The sequence below is a fragment of the Podarcis liolepis genome, assembly GCF_965112155.1.
Source record: "Podarcis liolepis genome assembly, chromosome: 17".
In the NCBI taxonomy this organism is placed as follows: Eukaryota; Metazoa; Chordata; class Lepidosauria; order Squamata; family Lacertidae; genus Podarcis; species Podarcis liolepis.
This window is the reverse complement of record NC_139571.1, coordinates 41,101,430-41,120,951: the sequence shown is the minus strand read 5'-3', so window position 1 is coordinate 41,120,951 and position 19,522 is coordinate 41,101,430. Positions and strand designations below refer to the sequence as shown.

General features: G+C 47.3%; 1 protein-coding gene across 1 annotated transcript in view; it reads right to left on the bottom strand.

Moving 5' to 3' along the window:
* Nucleotides 1-19,102, bottom strand: part of CLSTN3 (calsyntenin 3) — a 35,863-nt gene extending 16,761 nt beyond the window's left edge. Inside the window, exons 1-6 of the mRNA XM_083481703.1 lie at nucleotides 18,812-19,102; nucleotides 10,859-10,981; nucleotides 7,237-7,432; nucleotides 5,082-5,290; nucleotides 2,469-2,618; nucleotides 1,058-1,243 (exon numbers count right to left, since the gene is read on the bottom strand). Of these exons, the coding sequence (XP_083337829.1) occupies nucleotides 1,058-1,243; nucleotides 2,469-2,618; nucleotides 5,082-5,290; nucleotides 7,237-7,432; nucleotides 10,859-10,981; nucleotides 18,812-18,884 (937 nt within the window). The 5' untranslated portion in view covers nucleotides 18,885-19,102. The remainder of the gene's footprint in view (nucleotides 1-1,057; nucleotides 1,244-2,468; nucleotides 2,619-5,081; nucleotides 5,291-7,236; nucleotides 7,433-10,858; nucleotides 10,982-18,811) is intronic.
* Between the last annotated feature and the right edge of the window lie 420 nt (nucleotides 19,103-19,522).

Sequence of the window (19,522 nt, the reverse complement as noted above, 5' to 3'; positions counted from 1 at the left end):
CCCAGTAACCCTTCAGCCTCTCCTGAACTGCAGAGGCTCAGGACAGAGAGGCGAAGGGAACTGGTTTCTCCCAGGAGGAGTGCTCGCCTTAAGGCCAGGAGAGGCAGGTCTCCTGGGGGCCGGGACCGCCCCTGGCCTCAGAGAAGATAAAGGCCAGTCAGCCCGGTCCCAGGTTGCGGGAGCAACGTTGTCGTAGAGTACCTGCTCCTACCCGGACCTGACCTTCCAGTGTTCCTGTCCCCGCCCGGCTTCCTGCTTCGGACCTCGCCTTGCTCCTTGTGAACTGTTTCCAGGCTAGTGACTCAGGACTGGACTTTGACTACGACAACGGTAACCTTCCCCCTGGGACTAGCACAATTAAGAAGGGGACACAATATACTAGAAATATTTCCAGTGAAATGTTGAGGAATGGCACAAAGCAAACCCTACAGTGCTCTGGTGCAGCTCCTGTCCATCTCAGTGGGCCTTGAGGAGGACAACTTTGCACTCTACACCCCATGGGTCAGATCTATGTGCCTTAAAGGCAAAGGTAAAGGGACCCCTGACCATTAGGTCCAGTCGTGACCGACTCTGGGGTTGTGGCGCTCATCTCGCTTTATTGACCGAGGGAGCCGGCGTTTGTCCGCAGACAGCTTCCGGGTCGTGTGGCCACCAGCGCGAACCAGAGCAGTGCATGGAAACACCGTTTACCTTCCCACCAGAGTGGTACCTATTTATCTACTTGCACTTTGACGTGCTTTCAAACTGCTAGGTTGGCAGGAGCAGGGACCGAGCAACGGGAGCTCACCCTGTCGCAGGGATTCGAACCGCCGACCTTCTGATCGGCAAGTCCTAGGCTCTGTGCTTTAACCCGCAGATGCCACCTAATTTTCCTATATGGTACGAATGCTTCTGACTAAGGGCCCCTAAAGCTACTCCTCACCCAGTTTTGTTGGAAGAAAATATTGTGAGGCAATTGACCCATGGTCTTTCAAGTTCCCATCCATCTGTACACCCGCACACAACCTAGTTCACTTCCTCCTGCAAGCATCACTCGGTGCGATAAGGGAATACGCACCACAGAGTTTGCGTAGTGACTTCTCGGAGTAATTGTCGCGATCGCAGCCTTTGGCCACGTGGTTTGTCTGCAGCTCCACCGTGGCCTGGATGTTCCACAGGGGCTCGTCACAGGTCTCCAGGCGGATGTTAGGGAAAAGAGCGAGGCTGCCTGTGCCTGGAGTGTACTCTATCCTCTTATTCCAACCTGTGGGGAGGTTTTTAAATGGGCAAATCATGTTCTTTTATGTTTACACTTCCCATTCCGCCCATTGGCTGGTTACAACAGAGAAAGTAGTCATCGATATCAAAACAAATCAAAACCATGCATTTCCCAACAAATTATGCTCCATGCGTCAGGTCTATATGTCGTCCCCCCCCCACACACACATTGTGCATTTATTAACACCCTCCAAACTATGCCAGGACCTGGATCTAGAATATGGCCAGGCTGGTGTAACTGGCAGAGACTTGATAAACCTCCCAGCCCCCCTGAGAGGTACTGAGGTCTAGCCACATGGAAAACTAATCCACCAACTATTTTAATTATGGAATGTATTTCTATCCCAACTATTTCTATTCTATTTCCTTTGAGGAAATATTTCTTTAAAGGACATTTTAAATAAAGAAACAACACTGTCAATTACAGTACACAGGCTTCCCATGCATAATAACAGATCTTAGTCTTAGAAATAGATATTCGGGCTTTAGTCAACCTATCTATCTATCATCTATCTGTCTCTCATATATATTCTTTCTGTAACTTTTCCCAGGGCACAAAACAGAGCAAACTAATGCAATCATATTAACTGCTCTCATACATAATACATATTTTTAATATATATGAGAGGTAGTTAATATATATCAGGCCATGTAGTTTAAAATGAGCTGTTATTCATCAAATAAAGAAGGCAGAAGAGGTAAAAATGAAAGGCAAAGTATCTGAATGATCCCTTGGTCAGTGTTAGAAACTGAGATATGAAAGCTAGGAGCTAAATGGCACCTTAAACCTAGATTATGGGCACCGAAATGAAATGTGTAGGAGCGCTTTTTTTATAACAGTAATACAAAGCTGAAAATGAATGAACTGCAGCTAAAATCTTATATTCATTTTTCACATGGTCTATTCCTCATCTGAAGACTGCAAAAAACAAAGCCATACTTCCCCTGCCTGCCCCCCCCCCAATATTCTTATGAGGGTTCCTTCTCCAGTCCTCAGAGAGTGGCTGGCTAAAGGTCCTCCTTTCGTTCCAGCAGTGGCAGTCTTAATCTGAAATCTTAGCAGTGCTCCCATGTCTCAGAAACTGCTCGCATTAATGAAATTCTCCATTGCAAAACACACCTAGAACAATGGCAGTTTCGAACACTGCCCTTGGTGGAGCCACCGGGAGGAAGGAGGAGAAATATGCACCATGGAAATAAAGGCTTCATACCTTGCCAGCTGGGCTTACAGGTGGGCTTCACCTGGATCTCGACCTCTGCATCATCAGAGGCGCGTTTTTTGCCACAGTCGTAGGCCGTCACTGTGAACTTATAGAGTCGCTCTCCACTGTACTGCAGTTTCTCAGTGTTCTCGATGTTCCCTGCCGGAAATAGAACGGCCTTGAAGTTAGAGAAGCAAAGAACAACAGATACACACACAAGGTCCAAACATCCCTTTGTTGCCATTGCTAGGCTGCAGCAAGCACAGCCTCTCATCCACAGCTATGGCATAATCCACACATCCTGGGCACTCATAATGATTTCAATAATCACCCGGTAACATGATCCAGCTGTTTCCATCCTCCAAGCTACTTCCAAGCTACTTTATGCATCCACATTCATGAGTACTAGTGTTACACTGGTGATTTCCATACAAAGCTTGTAAATTATACAGTGGTATCTCGGGTTAAGAAATTAATTCGTTCTGGAGGTCCGTTCTTAACCTGAAACTGTTCTTAACCTGAAGCACCACTTTAGCTAATGGGGCCTCCCCCTGCCACTGTCGTGAGATTTCTGTTCTTATCCTGAGGTAAAGTTCTTAACCCGAGGTACTATTTCTGGGTTAGCGGAGTCTGTAACCTGAAGCGTATGTAACCTGAGGTACCACTGTAAAGGGCTTGTGCTTATGCCTAGATGCTATGGGGAGTTTTCCAGACAGTGCCTCAAACCTGCCCTTCACTCTATGTGTGTTTATTGCAGGAAACACCAGAATACTATGATTATTTATTCAATTTATAGAATCATAGAATTGCAGAGTTGGAAGGGATACCGAGGGCCATCTAGTCCACCCCCCTGCAATGCAAGAATCTCAACTAAAGCATCCATGACAGGTGGCCATCGAACCTCTGCTTAAAAACCTCCAAGGAAGATATCGTGTCCTTCCTCCTATATAGCCCGAAGCAGAAAACACCGCTCTGAAAACGGTTGAAAATGACAGGACACATAGGGTTACTACTACTGCAAAAACTCTGACATGGCCCTCTGCATATTACATTTTTAGGTGCACACTAATGTTGTGAAGTGTGCATGGGACAAACAGGTGTGATGCCAGTTAGAAATCTACAAACAAATGTTCAATTTAAAGTGTATAAAAATTGGGTTTTGGAAAACGATTACAAGGATTTGCAAAGAAATTCAACTAAGGGGAAACGAGGAAGTCGCTTTACAAAGTTAATAACTGTTATTTTCAATAAGGTTATGATTTATGTTTGTCATGTTTGTTGTTTTGTGTTTTTGTTTGTCATTAATATTGTAAAAATCAATAATTTTTTTTTGGGGGGGGGGAAGGAAATCTACAAACAGGCGAAACGCCATAGCGTATGTGTACACCCAGTGGCTTGCTGCTATAAAACGTGCAGAAAGATCTGTAAAAGTATGAGAATCAGCATCAATCCTCACAGATGTGGCTTGCCTTTAAGTGCTTTCTGAACAAGTGGCAAGAGCTAAGCTTGCTAGGTGCAATCTCTGCTAACATTCGCACGCACAACATGGCAATCTGGTTCCTGCAATATAGTATTTGTTGACCTTGAAGTATGTGTGGATGCATTCATACGTACCTAAGCCCTATCCGCACTATACGTTTAGACCAGTATCATACCGCTTTAAACAGGTCTGGCTTCCCCCAAAGAATCCTGGGAACTCTAGTTTGTAAAAATGTAAGAGGACCCCTATGTCCCTCACAGAGCTAAAATTCCCAGAATTCACTGGGAAGAGGGACTGATTGTTAAACCACTCTGTAAATTGTTCTGTGAGGGAAATCGGGGGTCTCTTAAAAACTCAACTTTATAAACTATGTTTCCCAGGATTCTTTGGGGGCAAACTATAGCTGTTCAAAGCGGAGTGATACGAAGTTATATTTGCCATCTCGCAAAAAAGCAAGTGCCAAACTTGACAATACACTGGAGATAATATACTGCCGCCTCCATTTGTTTTAAACTGCAAAGCGGCATCAAATGTTGTGTTCAGAAGTGAGAACTGTAGCAGAGATAGGGGCTGTTTAACCTTTATCGTTCATGCCATTTTCCCTCTCAGAACTGCCACCTCCAGGTTGTTTTCCAGTTTGTGGGGAGAAATACCGTATTTTTCGCTCTATAAGGTGCACCAGACCACAAGACGCACCTAGTTTTTGGAGGAGGAAAACAAGATTCCCCCCCCCCCCGAATCTCAGAAGCCAGAACAGCAAGAGGGATCGCTGCGCAGTGAAAGCAGCAATCCCTCTTGCTGTTCTGGCTTCTGGGATAGCTGTGCAGCCTGCATTCGCTCCATAAGATGCACACACATCTCCACTTACTTTTTAGGAGGGAAAAAGTGAGTCTTATAGAGCAAAAAATATGGTATATACTCCTTGCCATTTCTGCCCTGAAACTGGCAGTCCTCCGCAACTGCTTTTCAGTAAAAAAATATATCATCCAGACACACGCAGAGAAACATTTTACATGTTTCCCAAGTATCATCTAGTTTGCCCACAAAACAATTATCAGTGGTACAATTTGCAAGTCTGCACCAGCCTTGCTCCACAGTTTCCAGTGCAATTCAGCAGCCCAGAGGCCTGTTTAGGTTCTCACCATCGTTGTCAATCAGGAATGGGACGTTGGGAGTCAGGATCTCATAGTAGCAGATCTGGCTGTACTGAGGGGAGCAGTCGCCATCAATGGCTTCCACACGCAGGATGCGATCATAGAGCTTCCCTTCTGTCACCGCCACACGGTAAAGGTTCTCCACAAAGACGGGAGCGAACTCGTTGACATCATTCACCCGCACGTGAACCGTGGCCCTGAAGAAAGAAGAAAGGTCAGGGGCTCCTTTCTAAAGAAGAGCAATGCTGGGCCTTAAAGCTGCCTGTCTTAGGCTGAATCCCTCCATTCAGAAATGGAAGACCTGGCTGTAGTTACTCAATGTGAGGGGAACGTACTCTTCATCTGCTCAGGGGAAGTGCTCTTTTTCTTAAAAAAAATGTTTAGGGGGCACTCTCATTTTGACTCAAGAAAATCACCATTTTATAGTTCAAATCAAGAAAAATAAATACAGTAAATGGACAAAAGTACAAAGATTCACAAAATGTTTAGGGGTATGTGTCCCCCTGTGTCCCCCCAGGAAAAGAAGCACTGCTCAGGGACTAAGTTGCGATAGTTGCTGCTGTATGTTTTCGCAGAAGTGAACTCCCTCTATGCGGATTAATCTTTTGGGATGAGGGAAAATCTATGAACATTCAACTTGGTAAAAGGTAAAGGGACCCCTGACCATTAGGTCCAGTCGTGACCGACTCTGGGGTTGTGGCGCTCATCTCGCTTTACTGGCCAAGGGAGCCGGCGTACAGCTTCTGGGTCATGTGGCCAGCATGACTAAGCCGCTTCTGGTGAACCAGAGCAGCGCACGGAAATGCCATTTACCTTCCCGCCAGAGTGGTACCTATTTATCTACTTGCACTTTGATGTGCTTTCGAACTGCTAGGTTGGCAGGAGCTGGGACCGGGCAACAGGAGCTCACCCCATCGTGGGGATTCGAACTGCCGACCTTCCGATCGGCAAGTCCTAGGCTCTGTGGTTAACCCACAGCACCACCTGCGTCTGTTCAAGTTGGTAGTTTAACCTTTAAAGATGAAAAGTTTTCTTAGAAAAGCGTTGCCGCTGCTTCAAAGTAATAGCTTGGCTACCCTCAACAATCTAGCTGTGTTGCGGGGACAGAACGCCCCACAGGAAATGATGCTGAATTTAGACCATTAGCCTCTTTCCTATGAGACATTCTGTTTCAAGAATGCAACCTGACTCCGAGGTGATCGCAAGACTTTTTTTGGGCCCCCCCCATCTTTAACGTTAATACTGCCACCCCAAAAATTCCTGCTTCAAAAAGTTGTCCAATTCTAAGAATTTTCAACAGAAGAGATGTTTTATCTGTAGGCATGACAAAAATAAACACCCCTCCCTGACTTCAAGTGGCTGCTGGACTGCCTTTGCCAGCTAATTGGTCCGGCCAAAGGGTCAGGGGTAGCGGTAATATGTGGCTCAAATTTAAATCCTGGGTCAGTTCGGTGCTGCTGACAAGGAGCGTCCCCAACAGTACAAACTACACTTCAGAATGAGAATCTGAGGCTTCCTATGGACCACAAAAATAAAAGTATGGGGAAGAGAGGGAGTTCTAAAACTGCCCCTTTCAGTAGAGGTCTCTGGGGCAGTAGCTGCCAGGCAGAAGGCAAGAAAAAGTGGCAGTGGTTAAAATCTCAAAGAAACCTACGAGAGCTTGTGTGGTGTGTCCTACAGTGTCCGTATTTATGAAATGTACAGTCATACCTTAGTTCTTGAACTTAATCTGTTCCGGGAGTCCGTTTAACTCCCAAAACCCTTCAGAAACCAAGGCACAGCTTCCGATTGGCTGCAGGACCCACAGAGGATGTTTGGCTTCCAAAAAACATTCGCAAACCAGAACACTCACTTCTGGGTTTGCGGCATTCGGGAGCCGATTTGGTCAAGTACCAAGGTACCGCTGTACTGACAGCAGAAGGACCACCAAAGTAATGCCAGATTTATTTATTTATTTTCAAAAGAAACATTGCCTCTACTATATACTTCCAAACAACCCACAGCCATCTGACATAGATTATTTCACATTCCCAAAAACGAACAGTATTTCTGTGGGGAAGGGGCTCAGTTAAGGACACTATCCCATGCGACAGCTCCCTAAAAATCTCGCCAGATCAAAAGGAAAACAAATATTCAGTCTTACTTGTGGGACTTCTTGGTGTTGGCACCATCAGGTCCCTCTCCACAGTCATAAGCCTGGATGGTGAAGGTGTGTTCCTTGTGAGCTTCGCAGTCCACCGGCTCTTTGGCCCGGATCAATCCTTCGCCTGTAGCTTTGTCCAGGATCACAGCTTCAAAAGGCACCCCTGCCCCATGGATCCGGAATCCACAGATCTCACCTGGTTTGCCAGAAGCATGAAGCAGAAATAGGAAAAAGGGAATGTGAAGAAAGAGCTTATCTCAGAGGCAAATATTCCCATTTTCCTGCTGGACAACTACGAGATCTGAATCTGAAAGGAAGTTCTACTATTCAAGACCCACTGAAATGAAGGGAAGTGCTTTTTGTGGGGTTCCCACTCGAGATTTCCTGCCTCAGACAATCATAACATCTTAGGCCAGACCTGTCACTCAACACATTCCAGATTTCTGCCACAAAGACCCACCTCACACAAAATGGCTGCTGAACAGGAACCATCTGAAACGGCATCCATGGGCCAACTGCTGCATCTAGCAGTCCGCTTGTATGGAGTCAATTGCCATCATTTCTCCCAACACCACTGAAAAAATATTTCTGTTGGTGTTTCATTCGTTGGTAGGCTAGACTGGAAAGCCATGTATCTACAGGGGTGGACTTTGGTAATACGATGCCCTGAGCAAGGACAAAATTTGGCACCCCCTAATTTTTTCTTATTTTCAGTTATTATGTTTAGTACAGTTTACTCATATAAATGTGGGTATTATTACTATCACCATCATCATTTTGCACCCCCTCCGCTTGGTGTCCTGTGAGGGGGAACCACCCACATTCTCATAATTCTGGCACTACTCCATACTCAGACTGGGTTGCCATCTGCCCATACTCTTCCTGGACTGTGGTTATGACCCTCTGCCAGGATCATCACAGGACACAGTCCCTCTACCAGAGACCTCCACATATGAGAAAGTGAAAGAAGCACTGGATGCCCTCCATTTCCCACTGCCAGAGAGGTTTCTTTGCCCAACCCTGACAATCCCTGCAGAGGCGGATTTAGGGGAGCACTGTCACACTGGGCGGGGTGTGCCAAATTTTGGCGTAGCACTGAAATTTGTGACCCCACTTATCCTTCCTCAGAAACTCCCCCATTTCTGCAGATCCTGCCTTTATCCATTCCAAAGGCAGCAGGATCACAGCCCTAGCAGAGGGCATTCCTCAGGAACTAAGTGCAGACCCTTTAACTGAGAAGATATCTCTCCTGGGGAGATAGGACCTGAAACACACTCCCTCCTTCTCCCTGGAAGTCTGTTTTAGCCCTCAGTGGGATCCAGATCACTGTCAACCCAACAGCCAAGGTGCATAGCTGTCAACGTTTCCCTTTTCTTAAGGGAAATTCCCTTATTCTGAATAGGATTCCTCGCAAGAAAAGGGAAAAGTTGACAGCTACGCCTAGGTGACTGCTTATCTGACTGAGGTTCTGCTGGCTAATCAAACTTTTGTCTCTGGCTTCCACAGTGCACCATCTGAGATCCTGGCTTTGGGCTTCAACGGCACACTGTGTCTAATTCCTGCCAGGTCCTGCAGTCTAGCTTCAGCTGGGACTGCAGATCCTCCTCAGCCTGACCCAGGGGAAGCCGCTCCTCTGAGGACAGAAGCTCAGCGGAGAAGCTCTTGCTGGTAATAGCCGGAAAACCTATTATGCGCAATGCTTACCCATGTGTGTAATTTAATTTTGATTTTATTATTGTTTTATCTAAACAATTTATGTACCATTTAACTCTCAGGGGCTGTTCAGTTGGTAGAGCAGGAGATTCTGAATCTCAAGGTTGTGAGTTTGAGCCCCACAGTGGGCAAAAGATTCCTGCGTTGCAGTGGGTTAGACTTCATCAGAAGACTCTTTATTTGCCTCAGCCACCAGCCGTAGCAATAAAGTATAATACAGTGTAACTGGAGATAGAGGTAAAAACTTCAACTATACAAAAAAAATACATTCTGGAGGTTTACATCAATCAAATAATAGATCTTATTCTAATTGCATCTGGTGAAACTTTTGCAGTTTTTGCTGTCACCTGGTTAACTTGACCTGCTAGAAGAAAGGACACCGTAGCAATGGTTGAACGACCTTGTGGTCCCTTCCAACACTGCAATTCTATGTTGGGAGACCCTTATTCCCCTAATCCCTGAACTACAATTCTCACAGTGGTTTAGTAACCAATCCCTCTTCACAGCAACCCTGAAGACCAAGCTTCCTCAACCTTGGCCCTCCAGATGTTTTGAGACTACAGTTCCCATCATCCCTGACCACTGGTTCTGCTAGCTAGGGATCATGGGAGTTGTAGGCCAAAAAACACCTGGAGGGCCAAGGTTGAGGAAGCCTGCTGAAGACTGCATGGTCGTGCTAACAATTCTCACCAAGAGCTCTCAGCACTCTTTGGGGGGAAGTCACGACTGTTCAAAGTGGTATCATATCAGTTTAAATCAGGCATAGGCAAACTCAGCCCTCCAGATGTTTTGGGACTACAACTCCTATAATCCCTCGCTAACAGGACCAGTGGTCAGGGATGATGAAAACTGTAGTCTCAAAACATCTGGAGGGCCGAGTTTGCCTATGCCTGGTTTAAATGCATGGTGCGAATGTGGACCTTAAGATTTCAGGAGCGATGCCTGCCCGTGGAGGCAGTAAAGCCCAGAGTGAGACGGTCATTCTGCAAGAGATTTTGCAGATGAAGCTAAACTCCTGAAAGCTTGGATCAAATCCTGAGGTCTGGCAAACATGGGTGGCCGTACGCTAAACAGGTTTTGTCCTTTTCACAGCAGTACAGAAGCAGGAATAAAAATTCCCTCTCCTATAAAACTATGAAAGGTACAAAATCCCTGTCCTCGTTTGCCTTTCACCACCCTACTTGCTGCTCCATATGCAATATTCTCCTGCTACCCTTCTGGCACTCCTTCAGCACACAAAAGACGAGCTCTTTGAAAGCATCAAGAGAGCATAAATTGCTGCACGAGGAGCATAGTCTGGATCCAGCCCTCAGTTTGGATCTTTAAGGGTCAAGATGGACATTGTGTTAAACACATGACTGGCTCTTGCATGCATGTAAGCTTTGGATAAACTAACTAAGAGCCACTAGAGTGGGGAAAGGAAGTAGAATCCAGATGAGGCTATTAAGTGGGAACAAAGGGTTAAATCTCCTCTCTCCCCAAGATGCAATACCAGTCTGGAGCTGGCCCTCCAGCAGCTGCTATTAAGTTAACCAACAAGAAACCAGGCAAGGGTGACTCTTCGTCTTAAAGTCACATCCAGTTTGGCTCTATACAAATATAATGAAAATTTCTCATAAATCTGCCTCCACCACCCAGCCCGTGAATACAAAAACACTTGGATAACTGACATCCACTTAAAAATAAATAAATACTACAATTGTAATTTAAGCAGTGTGGATCGAATTAAATAAATTCAAAGCAAATGTGTGCTAGTGACTTACAAGTTATGATGCCTTCATGCAGTGTACTCAGCGCCACCACTACAAAGTCTCTCACTGCAGCTAAGGCTGCACAGAAACATTATCTAAGAATGCCGTAATTCTGCTTTTGTACCTTCCTCCCACACGTCTTCCTCTCAGCCACATACCTGCGTAGCGCAACGGAGCATCTTTGTCCAGAGCAAAGAGCGGGGGGTTCAGCAGGACTGTGTTGTCGTTCTCCATGACGATGCCCTGATATTCAGCCTCGATCCATGGCTTGTGCTTGTTGGCTGGGGAAATTCGGGAGTGTAAAAAGGGTGGTGAGCAGGAATAAAACCATTCAGGTATATGCACGAGTTCACGTTCATGTTTTTCCACACACCTTGCCGGCAGCCCTGCATCCTCCTTGGACCTTTCTTTTAATTATATTTCCCCAACAAATTTTTTTATTGAATTTTAACAAGAACAAGAAATAAAGGAGGGTGTTTTCTTTCTTTACAAAAAGGTCAAGTTGTCACAATTGCCAAGTATAGGATACAGCTATAAGCTGTGTTTTTTTTAAAAAAAAATGTTTAGGGGTACTCTCATTTTGACTCAGGAAAATCACCATTTTATAGTTCAAATCGGGGGAAATAAATACAGTAAATGGATGTTTAGGGGTATGCATATCCCTGCGTCCCTGCAGAAAAAAAGAACTGGATATATGATTTACTGAGTCAATAATAAAACGCACCAGGATATGTGCTCTATAATTACAAAGGGCTCCATGATCTAAATCAGAACTGCAAATTTTTATTTCAAAAAGGAAGAGAAAAAAATAGCCTTGGACTGTAGTAAATCCAGGCAGTCACATAGTCCTGTAGTACCCTACGTTCCTGAGCCACAGCTTTTGTATATAAAATAAGATGAGACCAAATGGCAGAGATGCTAGCTTAATGACACTTCTAGCTTAATGCAGAATTTTTTCCAATAAAGATTTTCCAAGTCCTTATACCTTTCCCTCAGGATACAGTTCTACTTTTCACAAAAATAGAGAAAATACTTGAGGGGAACCCAATACCTTGCCCACACAAAAATAAATAAAAAAATCAGCTTAGGTTATGAATGGCTATGAGTGCAGCCCCATCTATATTAAACATAATACGTTCCACTGAAACAGTTTGACTTACTTCTGAGAAAACAAGGATGGGATTGGGATGAGCGTTCCGTTGAAAGCAACGGGATGCAAATGAATTGCAAATGAAGATATAACTAGCTTTAATTGGATTTAGGGACTCGGGATTAAGGTCGGCACGTTCAGCAGTTGGCTGATCAAATATTGTTAAATATTTCCAAGAATGCCACTCTCTGGATCCTTCCTGCTTTTATTTTATCATCGTGTCAAGTGTGCAGATAGCTCAGATGGTTGGAGCATGAGTTTGGTAATGCCAAGGTTTCAGGTTTGATCCTCAATCCGAGGGGACAGCTGCATATTCTTGCCTTGAAACTTGATGTTCCTCAGGGTCCCTTCCAACTCTACAAATCTATGATTCTATGTGTTAGCAAGGTCCCCTCGCCCTGCAGCAGTCAGAGGCAAACAGAGGCGTAGCACAGCTTCTCCCAATGGCTGCCTGCCATGCCTGCGGATGTCTCCAAGCAGGGACACATTTCATCAATGGCTAGAGTGCTGAACTAGGACCTGCGAGTCCAGGGTTCAAATCCCCACTTGGCCATGAAGATCATTGGGTGACCTTGGGCCAGACACTGCCTCTCAGCCTAACTTACCTCACAGGGATGTTGTGGGGAGAACTATGTGACCACTTTGAGCTCCTTGGGTCTCCAGATGTTGTTGAACTACAACTCCCATCACCCCTAGCTAGCAAGGCCAGAGCTCAGGGATAATGGGAGTTGTAGTCCAACAACATCTGGGGACCCACAGGTTGAGAACCGCTGCCTTAGAGGGAAAAGGAGGGAGTTGAATGTGATATATGATAGACAGATAGATAGATGAGAGAGAGAGAGAGAGAGAGAGAGAGAGAGAGAGAGAGAGAGAGAGAGAGATGATATAGAAGGCTGAGTGGCCTTGAAGCTCCCTAGGATGAAGCTGAGCCAATCATGAACTCTCAGCCTGACCTACTTAGCAGGGTTGTTGTGAGAGTTATGCATGTTGCCCTGAACTCCTCTTGCACAAAGGGTAAAATAAAATACAGTGGTGCCTCGCAAGACGAAAAGAATCCGTTCTGTGATTCTCTTCGTCTAGCGGTTTTTTCGTCTTGCGAAGCAAGCCCATTGAAGGATTAGAGGATTAGCGCTATTAGCGGCTTTTAGCAGCTTATCAGCTTATCGGATCAGCTGATAAGCGGCTTAGCGACTTAGCGACTTAGAAAAAGGGGGGGGAGGAAAAAACCCCCCGCAGGAACTCGCAAGACATTGTCGTCTTGCGAAGCAAGCCCATAGGAGATTCGTTTTGCGAAGCACCTCCAAAACGGAAAACCCTTTCGTCTAGCGAGTTTTCTGTCTCGCGAGGCATTCGTCTTGCGGGGCACCACTGTATGTAATAAAAATAAATAATTTGCAGCATTTTTTTTTTTTACATTAACAATATTATTTTACAAAAGCAGTGGTCCGTTTTTGGAATTTTTGTTAAAGTGATTATTAATGTCAGTATCAAACCTACTGGTTGGTTCTGTACTGTTGTCCTAATGTCAAAAGCTTTAGAGATAGTTGACCATGATTTGTCAATATTTGACCAGGCAGCTTCTCAACCTTTCTCAGCAGCTAGACAATGTTTTTCGTTTGTTTAATCCTTTTATTTCTATATACGCACACAAACCAACCATACCAACAACATTCTGCCCAGAAAGATCCTTACTCAAAGCATCTCACGATGTAACATAATAATAATAAAGTATCCTGAAATCTCATAAATCTCGTGGTTTGACATTTATTTGATGGGGTTGAGGATGTGGAAGCTTGGGAATTTTAGCCCTGAATTCAGAGAAAATGATTGCGGAACGACGGAAAGCTATCTATAAAAACCCCCCGAAACCCATCTGTTTGCTTTGACACAATAAGAAGCTTAAAAATAGAACCTTCGGCAACTCTCTAGCAGGCGCAAATCATCACCCTCATTCTAGGCAGTGCCATCGATACATTTCACATGCAACCAATAATTTCATAAGCAGACCGTCAGATCCCCACCCGCAAGGAGCTTACAACTCCTGGGTTTCAACAGCAGACGTCAGGATAGAAGGAAAAGACAGAGTAACATTGAGGGAAGGGTGTGTGAGAGCAAATGCAGTCGCCCTTAGCTTGTTTTGATTGGAAATGAGGACTAAAGGGTTATGCCTAAGACCCCCAAGGAGAAAAGCAGGTTTTCATCATTCATGTCTGAGGCCTTAAGACGCTCCCTTGAAATAGCCTCAGCTCATCTTTCTCCAGGCATCACCCACCCCGTCCCAATATCCCGTGCTCTGCCCTGGCATGTGCCATATTCCCCTTGGCCCCTCCTTGTTGCCCAAAGCACTAATCCCGTTGGCTGGATCCGGTCCAGACTCAACATTGAGGCAGCAGCCGGCAGGAGGCTCTGAAAAATGTCACAGGCCCAGAAATAGCAAATTAATCTTTATCACACAACCTCCAGGGCAGGGAAAACAAGAGGAAGGTGGGGGTGAAGAGAGAATGCAAAGAAAGGGAGAATTGCTATAAATTAACACGCTCCCTCCCCACCAACCAATCCCTGATAAAATTGGGTCTCTGGGATTAGATCACAATGGCCTAGTTTCGACCCCCAGCTCACCCAGCTCATCCCTCACAGAGGCAACAGGGCTCTGTCCATTCACAACTGAGCAATGCTAAAGCCCTTGGGAAGATATTCAGAATATTCAGATATTCACGCTGGAGCAAAATGTGGATTTGCATCAGCCTGTCTCTCCACTGATGTAGGGGCATCTACAAGATGTCCTCCTCATCCCAGTGTTGTCCAGACCTTTCCCTATTTAAATGTGGGGGTTTTCAATCCCAGTTGGAAAAACCTGCATTTAAAGGTGGAAATGTCCGGAACATCACAGGGAAGGGGTCCACATTATGTTTCCAGTATGGACAAGCCCAACGTCTCAAAAGCATCTACCTTTAGGGAATTTCCCCACCTCAGAATTTCCCCAGTTCTTGCAGTGAACCACCCCATAGCCTTATGGTGTGAAACTGGCATTAGTGGTGATCCTAATACTCTGGGTTTTTATTCAGGGCCAGCCCTGCCATTAGACAAAATGTGGCAACTGCCCCAGGCTGCCGATGTTGGAGGGCCAGCACATCTCTAAGCTAGCCAACTGCCCCCAAGGTGTGGTGGGAAAATACAGTTCTCTTGCCAGTGTTGAAATCAGATTCAGCTGCTCTGCCACTTGGGTTCTGTACTTGGACATGGGAGGGGCATCGTCCTGTCCTTCGCCTCAGGCAGCGAAAGGTCATGGGTCAACCCTAAGCCCATTTATGCTTGCTGAGGACTTCCACAAGGGTGCCTCAGAAGGATGCCATTTTGAGACATTGATTCAGAAAAAAGAATTTTGCCTCTTTTCCAGAGTGGGAGGCTGATACACCTGACCCACTGGACACAATCCAGTGATAAGTTCATCTGCTTAAACCTCCCTGAAATGAAGAGTTGTTACGCACTAAAGCATGAAACTTATGAAGGTGATCTTCCTGGCAGCGTGGAGTCGGTGTTAATTAGCAGAGCTTTATTTCTCTCTCTTTATTTTAATCTCGTCTATTTCTTCTTCTTCTTCTTCCTCTCTCTTTCTGTTTTACCTGCTTTCCTTTCTCTCTCTCTTCTCCTGTGTTTCTGTTATATTTAGATCAATATTTTAGTTCTGGACAAAAAAAAATATATATTTGATACTAAGTTTTGCTTTTTTCTCTATAAATCCTAATAAAATTTATTCAAAGAAAGAAAGAGAATGCCATTTGGATTTTCCAACAAAACGTCTTAGACCAGTCCACACGCCAGGCATCAAGGCCATTCTTACATTAGAGAACTATCTGTGTGACCTCCAAGCCAGGCGCTGTATCTACAGCTGCTACCATTTGTGCAATGACCACAGCACTCAAAAATGCACCACCAGAGTAACAAAAAGGGGTGCAGACATGTACACAGCTGCCATGTGGAGCAAGCAGTCCATGCAAATGGAGCCAGGACTTGAGCATGGCGCAGATGCAAGTCCACTGATGGCTCCGTATCTCCTGAGGGTCTCCCATGGGGCACTGCCTGCAAGTGAAAGCCAGTCTATGGATCCATGCCAATTCCAGGGGTGCTGAGCAGGGTGGAGAGAAAAATAGATAGAAGAAAATCCACTCTGTCACAATAACACCTGAACTGGAGAGCTCCAGTGAACATGTTTTGCCGTGTGTTCAAGACAAGAACACCCTTCCTTACAGAATTCATTACAAGATGTGGTGTGGTGACAGCCATTAGCTTTGATGACAGGATCGGCCCTACCATAAGGCAGAAGGAGGCTGCTGCCACAGGCGGCAGATGCTGGGGATGTGGTGGATGCCAGCAAAGTGTTGGGATGACAGATCTCTGCGCACCAGAGACCTAGTAAGCCAGCCTGCTGCCCTCAGGTATGACAGAAGCTGATGCCACATCACCAGTGTCGAAGCAAGATTCAGTTGCCAGTCCAGTTTTGTTACATGGAACCAAAGGAGGGGAGAGCCATATAGTCTTTTGCCTCAGGCAGCAGAATGTATTGGGACAGCCCTGTTTGAACAGCCTGGGACAGAGGTGCCACCTTCTCAAGTTGATTGAGGGGGCCAGACATGATGTGCTGATGTTGCATGTGCACGACATCACAAGGACTGAACACTGAGGGGCCCTGGCCTCCTCAAAAAATAACAACCCTGGAGGGGACTGCCCCTAGGAGCCGCTGCATATGGCATTGGACAAATTCAGCAGCATAAGGTTAGGTCTATCACATCACTGGTGATGGTAGCTTTGAGTGTGCCTTTGAGTACCAGATGCTGAGGGCAAAACACACAAGAGGGAGAGAGAGAGAGAGAGAGAGAGAGAGAGAGAGAGAGAGAGAGAGAGAGATGCTATCACTGTGCTCTGTTTGGGATCTGCTGACTAGGCTCTACTCCCAACAATGGGAAATAAATAGACTCTAGAGGAATCCTGTTCGCCATTGCTGGACTTGAATGGTCTTGATCCAGCAAGGCAGTTCTTTTGCACTTATATTCTTGTGCATGTCTAGCATTCAATACCAGAAGGCACTATTGAAAAAAAATGCCTAGAAGAGCTGCCTTTGGGGACTATGGAGCTTTGGTGGGTGTTGTTATCGTCCCCCAGTGGAACAGCAGCCTGCAACTCTGAGGAAGAATAGATGTGCAAAACCTGGGAAGGAATACGGGGGGGGGGGGGACGGGACGACTGGGGGTTTGGAGAAAGGGGAAGGAAGCCACAGGGGGTCTGCAAGGTGGGATATTCATCTCACCAAATTGATTTCAAGGTTGTCATATTTAAAAACCCAGCAGAACATCTACTATTTCCCCTTTCTTGCTGGTATGCTGCTATTTCTTGCTTGTTGTGACTTGCCACAATCCTGCATAACCTATAACGCAACACACACATTCCAATCTCGCACCCTATTCTGAGTCCCCATATATTGCCCCTTGCCGCCACCCCACCAATGGAAAACAGGAATTCGCTGCTGTGCAAGATACCCCTGTTGCTGGGGTAACAAGCAAGGTAGCAGAGGAATAAAGCCTTTACTTTTCCCGTCTGCCACTTGAAGAGCCCTTGATGATTTCTTCAGAAGAGGCTCCCCCCCCCCTTTTCCTTTTCCAATTGGGGACTTGGGCGGATTCTGAACCTCCCTGAGAAATTCCAATGAAGAGGCCAAGTCAGGCACCAGTGGCTGCATCGTGTGCTCAGAATCGGGTATCAGGGAGAGCAAGAATATCTAGTCCACTTGATCTGCAAAACCAACAGGCATGCTGAATCCCAATGCTGCTGCAGAGCTCCCCCCCACCTTCCTCCTTCACACACACACACACACACACACACACACACACACGGTTTGAGGCAGGAGAGCAGGGGAAACAGAAATCAAGTCTCCTTCGCACTCTCCGTCCTTCCTTCTGCTGCAGGCGATGGCAAAGAATCTCCTTCATCCCACCCGCAAATGTTTAGGTTCTGCCTTTTCCCCTTTCCTGAGTTTCGCACACCTTTCTACCCCCCCCCCCCCAGGAGACTTTCTCTCGTGTTGCTGGTGCCCACGACCACAGACCTTGCAACCTCTCTCCCTCTTTCTCTCACACACAGATGCGTGTGTGCGTGTTTCCAGGGTCCGTGCCTCGAATACTGAAGCTGTTGCACCGTGTTCTGCAGCTCCCCGTTCAGCTCTGCAGCTCCCCCACCCCGCTCTCTCTCTCTCCCCCTCCTCAAATAGATTATAGATTTCTCCATAATTAATCCGACAGACAGGCGAACAAACTAGGACCTAAGGCTGTGAAGAGGCAACCCGGGGAGAGATGGGGAGGCTGGCTTGGGTGCTGTACAGAGAAGCAGAAGAAGCGCATCCATCGGGGCGATGGGCAAACAGCCACAGAAGAGGGGGCAGATGAAGAAGAAGCCCCATCGCGTTTTGAATCGATACGGGCTGGAAAACATGGGCTGGGCGTGTGCCAACGGAAAGGCGAGGGAGGGAGGGAGGTGGGTGGGTGGCAGATAAACAGGAGAGGCGCACAAGTGGGGGCAGCAGGAAAAGACTTGAAGCTGCAGGGGGAGCGAGCAGGTGGGAAGACGGGGAGCCAGCAGCGGCGAAGGGGCGATGGCTGGCTGGGCTGGGCCCCGAGAGGGCGGCGAGGGGAGCCTCTGTAGTTGGTGCCCAGCTCCGTCTCTGCAGACACACACACACCCCGCAGCCCCAGGGATGGACGGATGGAAGTGGAGCCAGCGTAACAGCTGCGCGCCCGGTCGGACCAGATGGCTGGCTAGGGTCGGGGAGGCGCGGGCGGAGGGCGCAAACCACCCACCCACCTACCCTCCTGCCTGCCCTCTTCCTCCTCCTCCTCCTTGGGGAGCCCTGGCACTTGCTGGCCCGCCGTCGAGGAGCTTCCCTCTCCCACGCCCTCTCTCGCGCGCTCACCTTTGTTGCCGAGGGCGCAGGCGAGGACGAGCAGGACCAGGGGGAGCGCGGCCAGGGGCTGCCCCCTGCCCATCTTGGACGACCACCCCAGCGGGACGCGCGCTCCGGCCGCTGGCAGAGGGGGCTTCGCGGTCGCCTCGCGCCTGCTCCCACCCCACCTCCAGGCGCCGGCTGTCGAGGAGGAGGCGCTCGCTTGGCAAGGGGACCGAGCGCAGGCTGGAGACCGAGGACAGCTCCGGCTGGCTGCTTGGCGCTGCCTTCACTGCCCAGCCCAGCCCAGCCAGCCCAGCCCCTGTACTGCAGCATGATGTCAGCAGCGCCCGACGCTGATTGATGGGCGCTAGCAGCCAATGCGAGGGGCTCGGGAGCCAGGTGCTGCAGGAGAGGGAAGGGACCAAGGTTGGGCGGGGGGCGAAGGGGGAGGGGTCCCGGGTTTTTCTCTCCCCGGGGAATCAGGGAGGCGGGTTCCTGCGCGCGCGCCGCGGGCTGTCGAGGCTGCTGGGCTGGGAACTTTAGAGGGGACTTTGGTCGAGTTGGGGCGTCCTAGCTCATCCTCCCCGGTTTCTCCTCTCCATAGTTGGCACGGAGCTGCGGAGAGAGAAAGCGGCCTATAAATAGCTTGCGTTATTTATTAAATTTGTACTTGGTCCGTATAGTTAAAGCCATGGTTTTCCCAGTAGTGATGTATGGAAGTGAGAGCTGGACCATCAA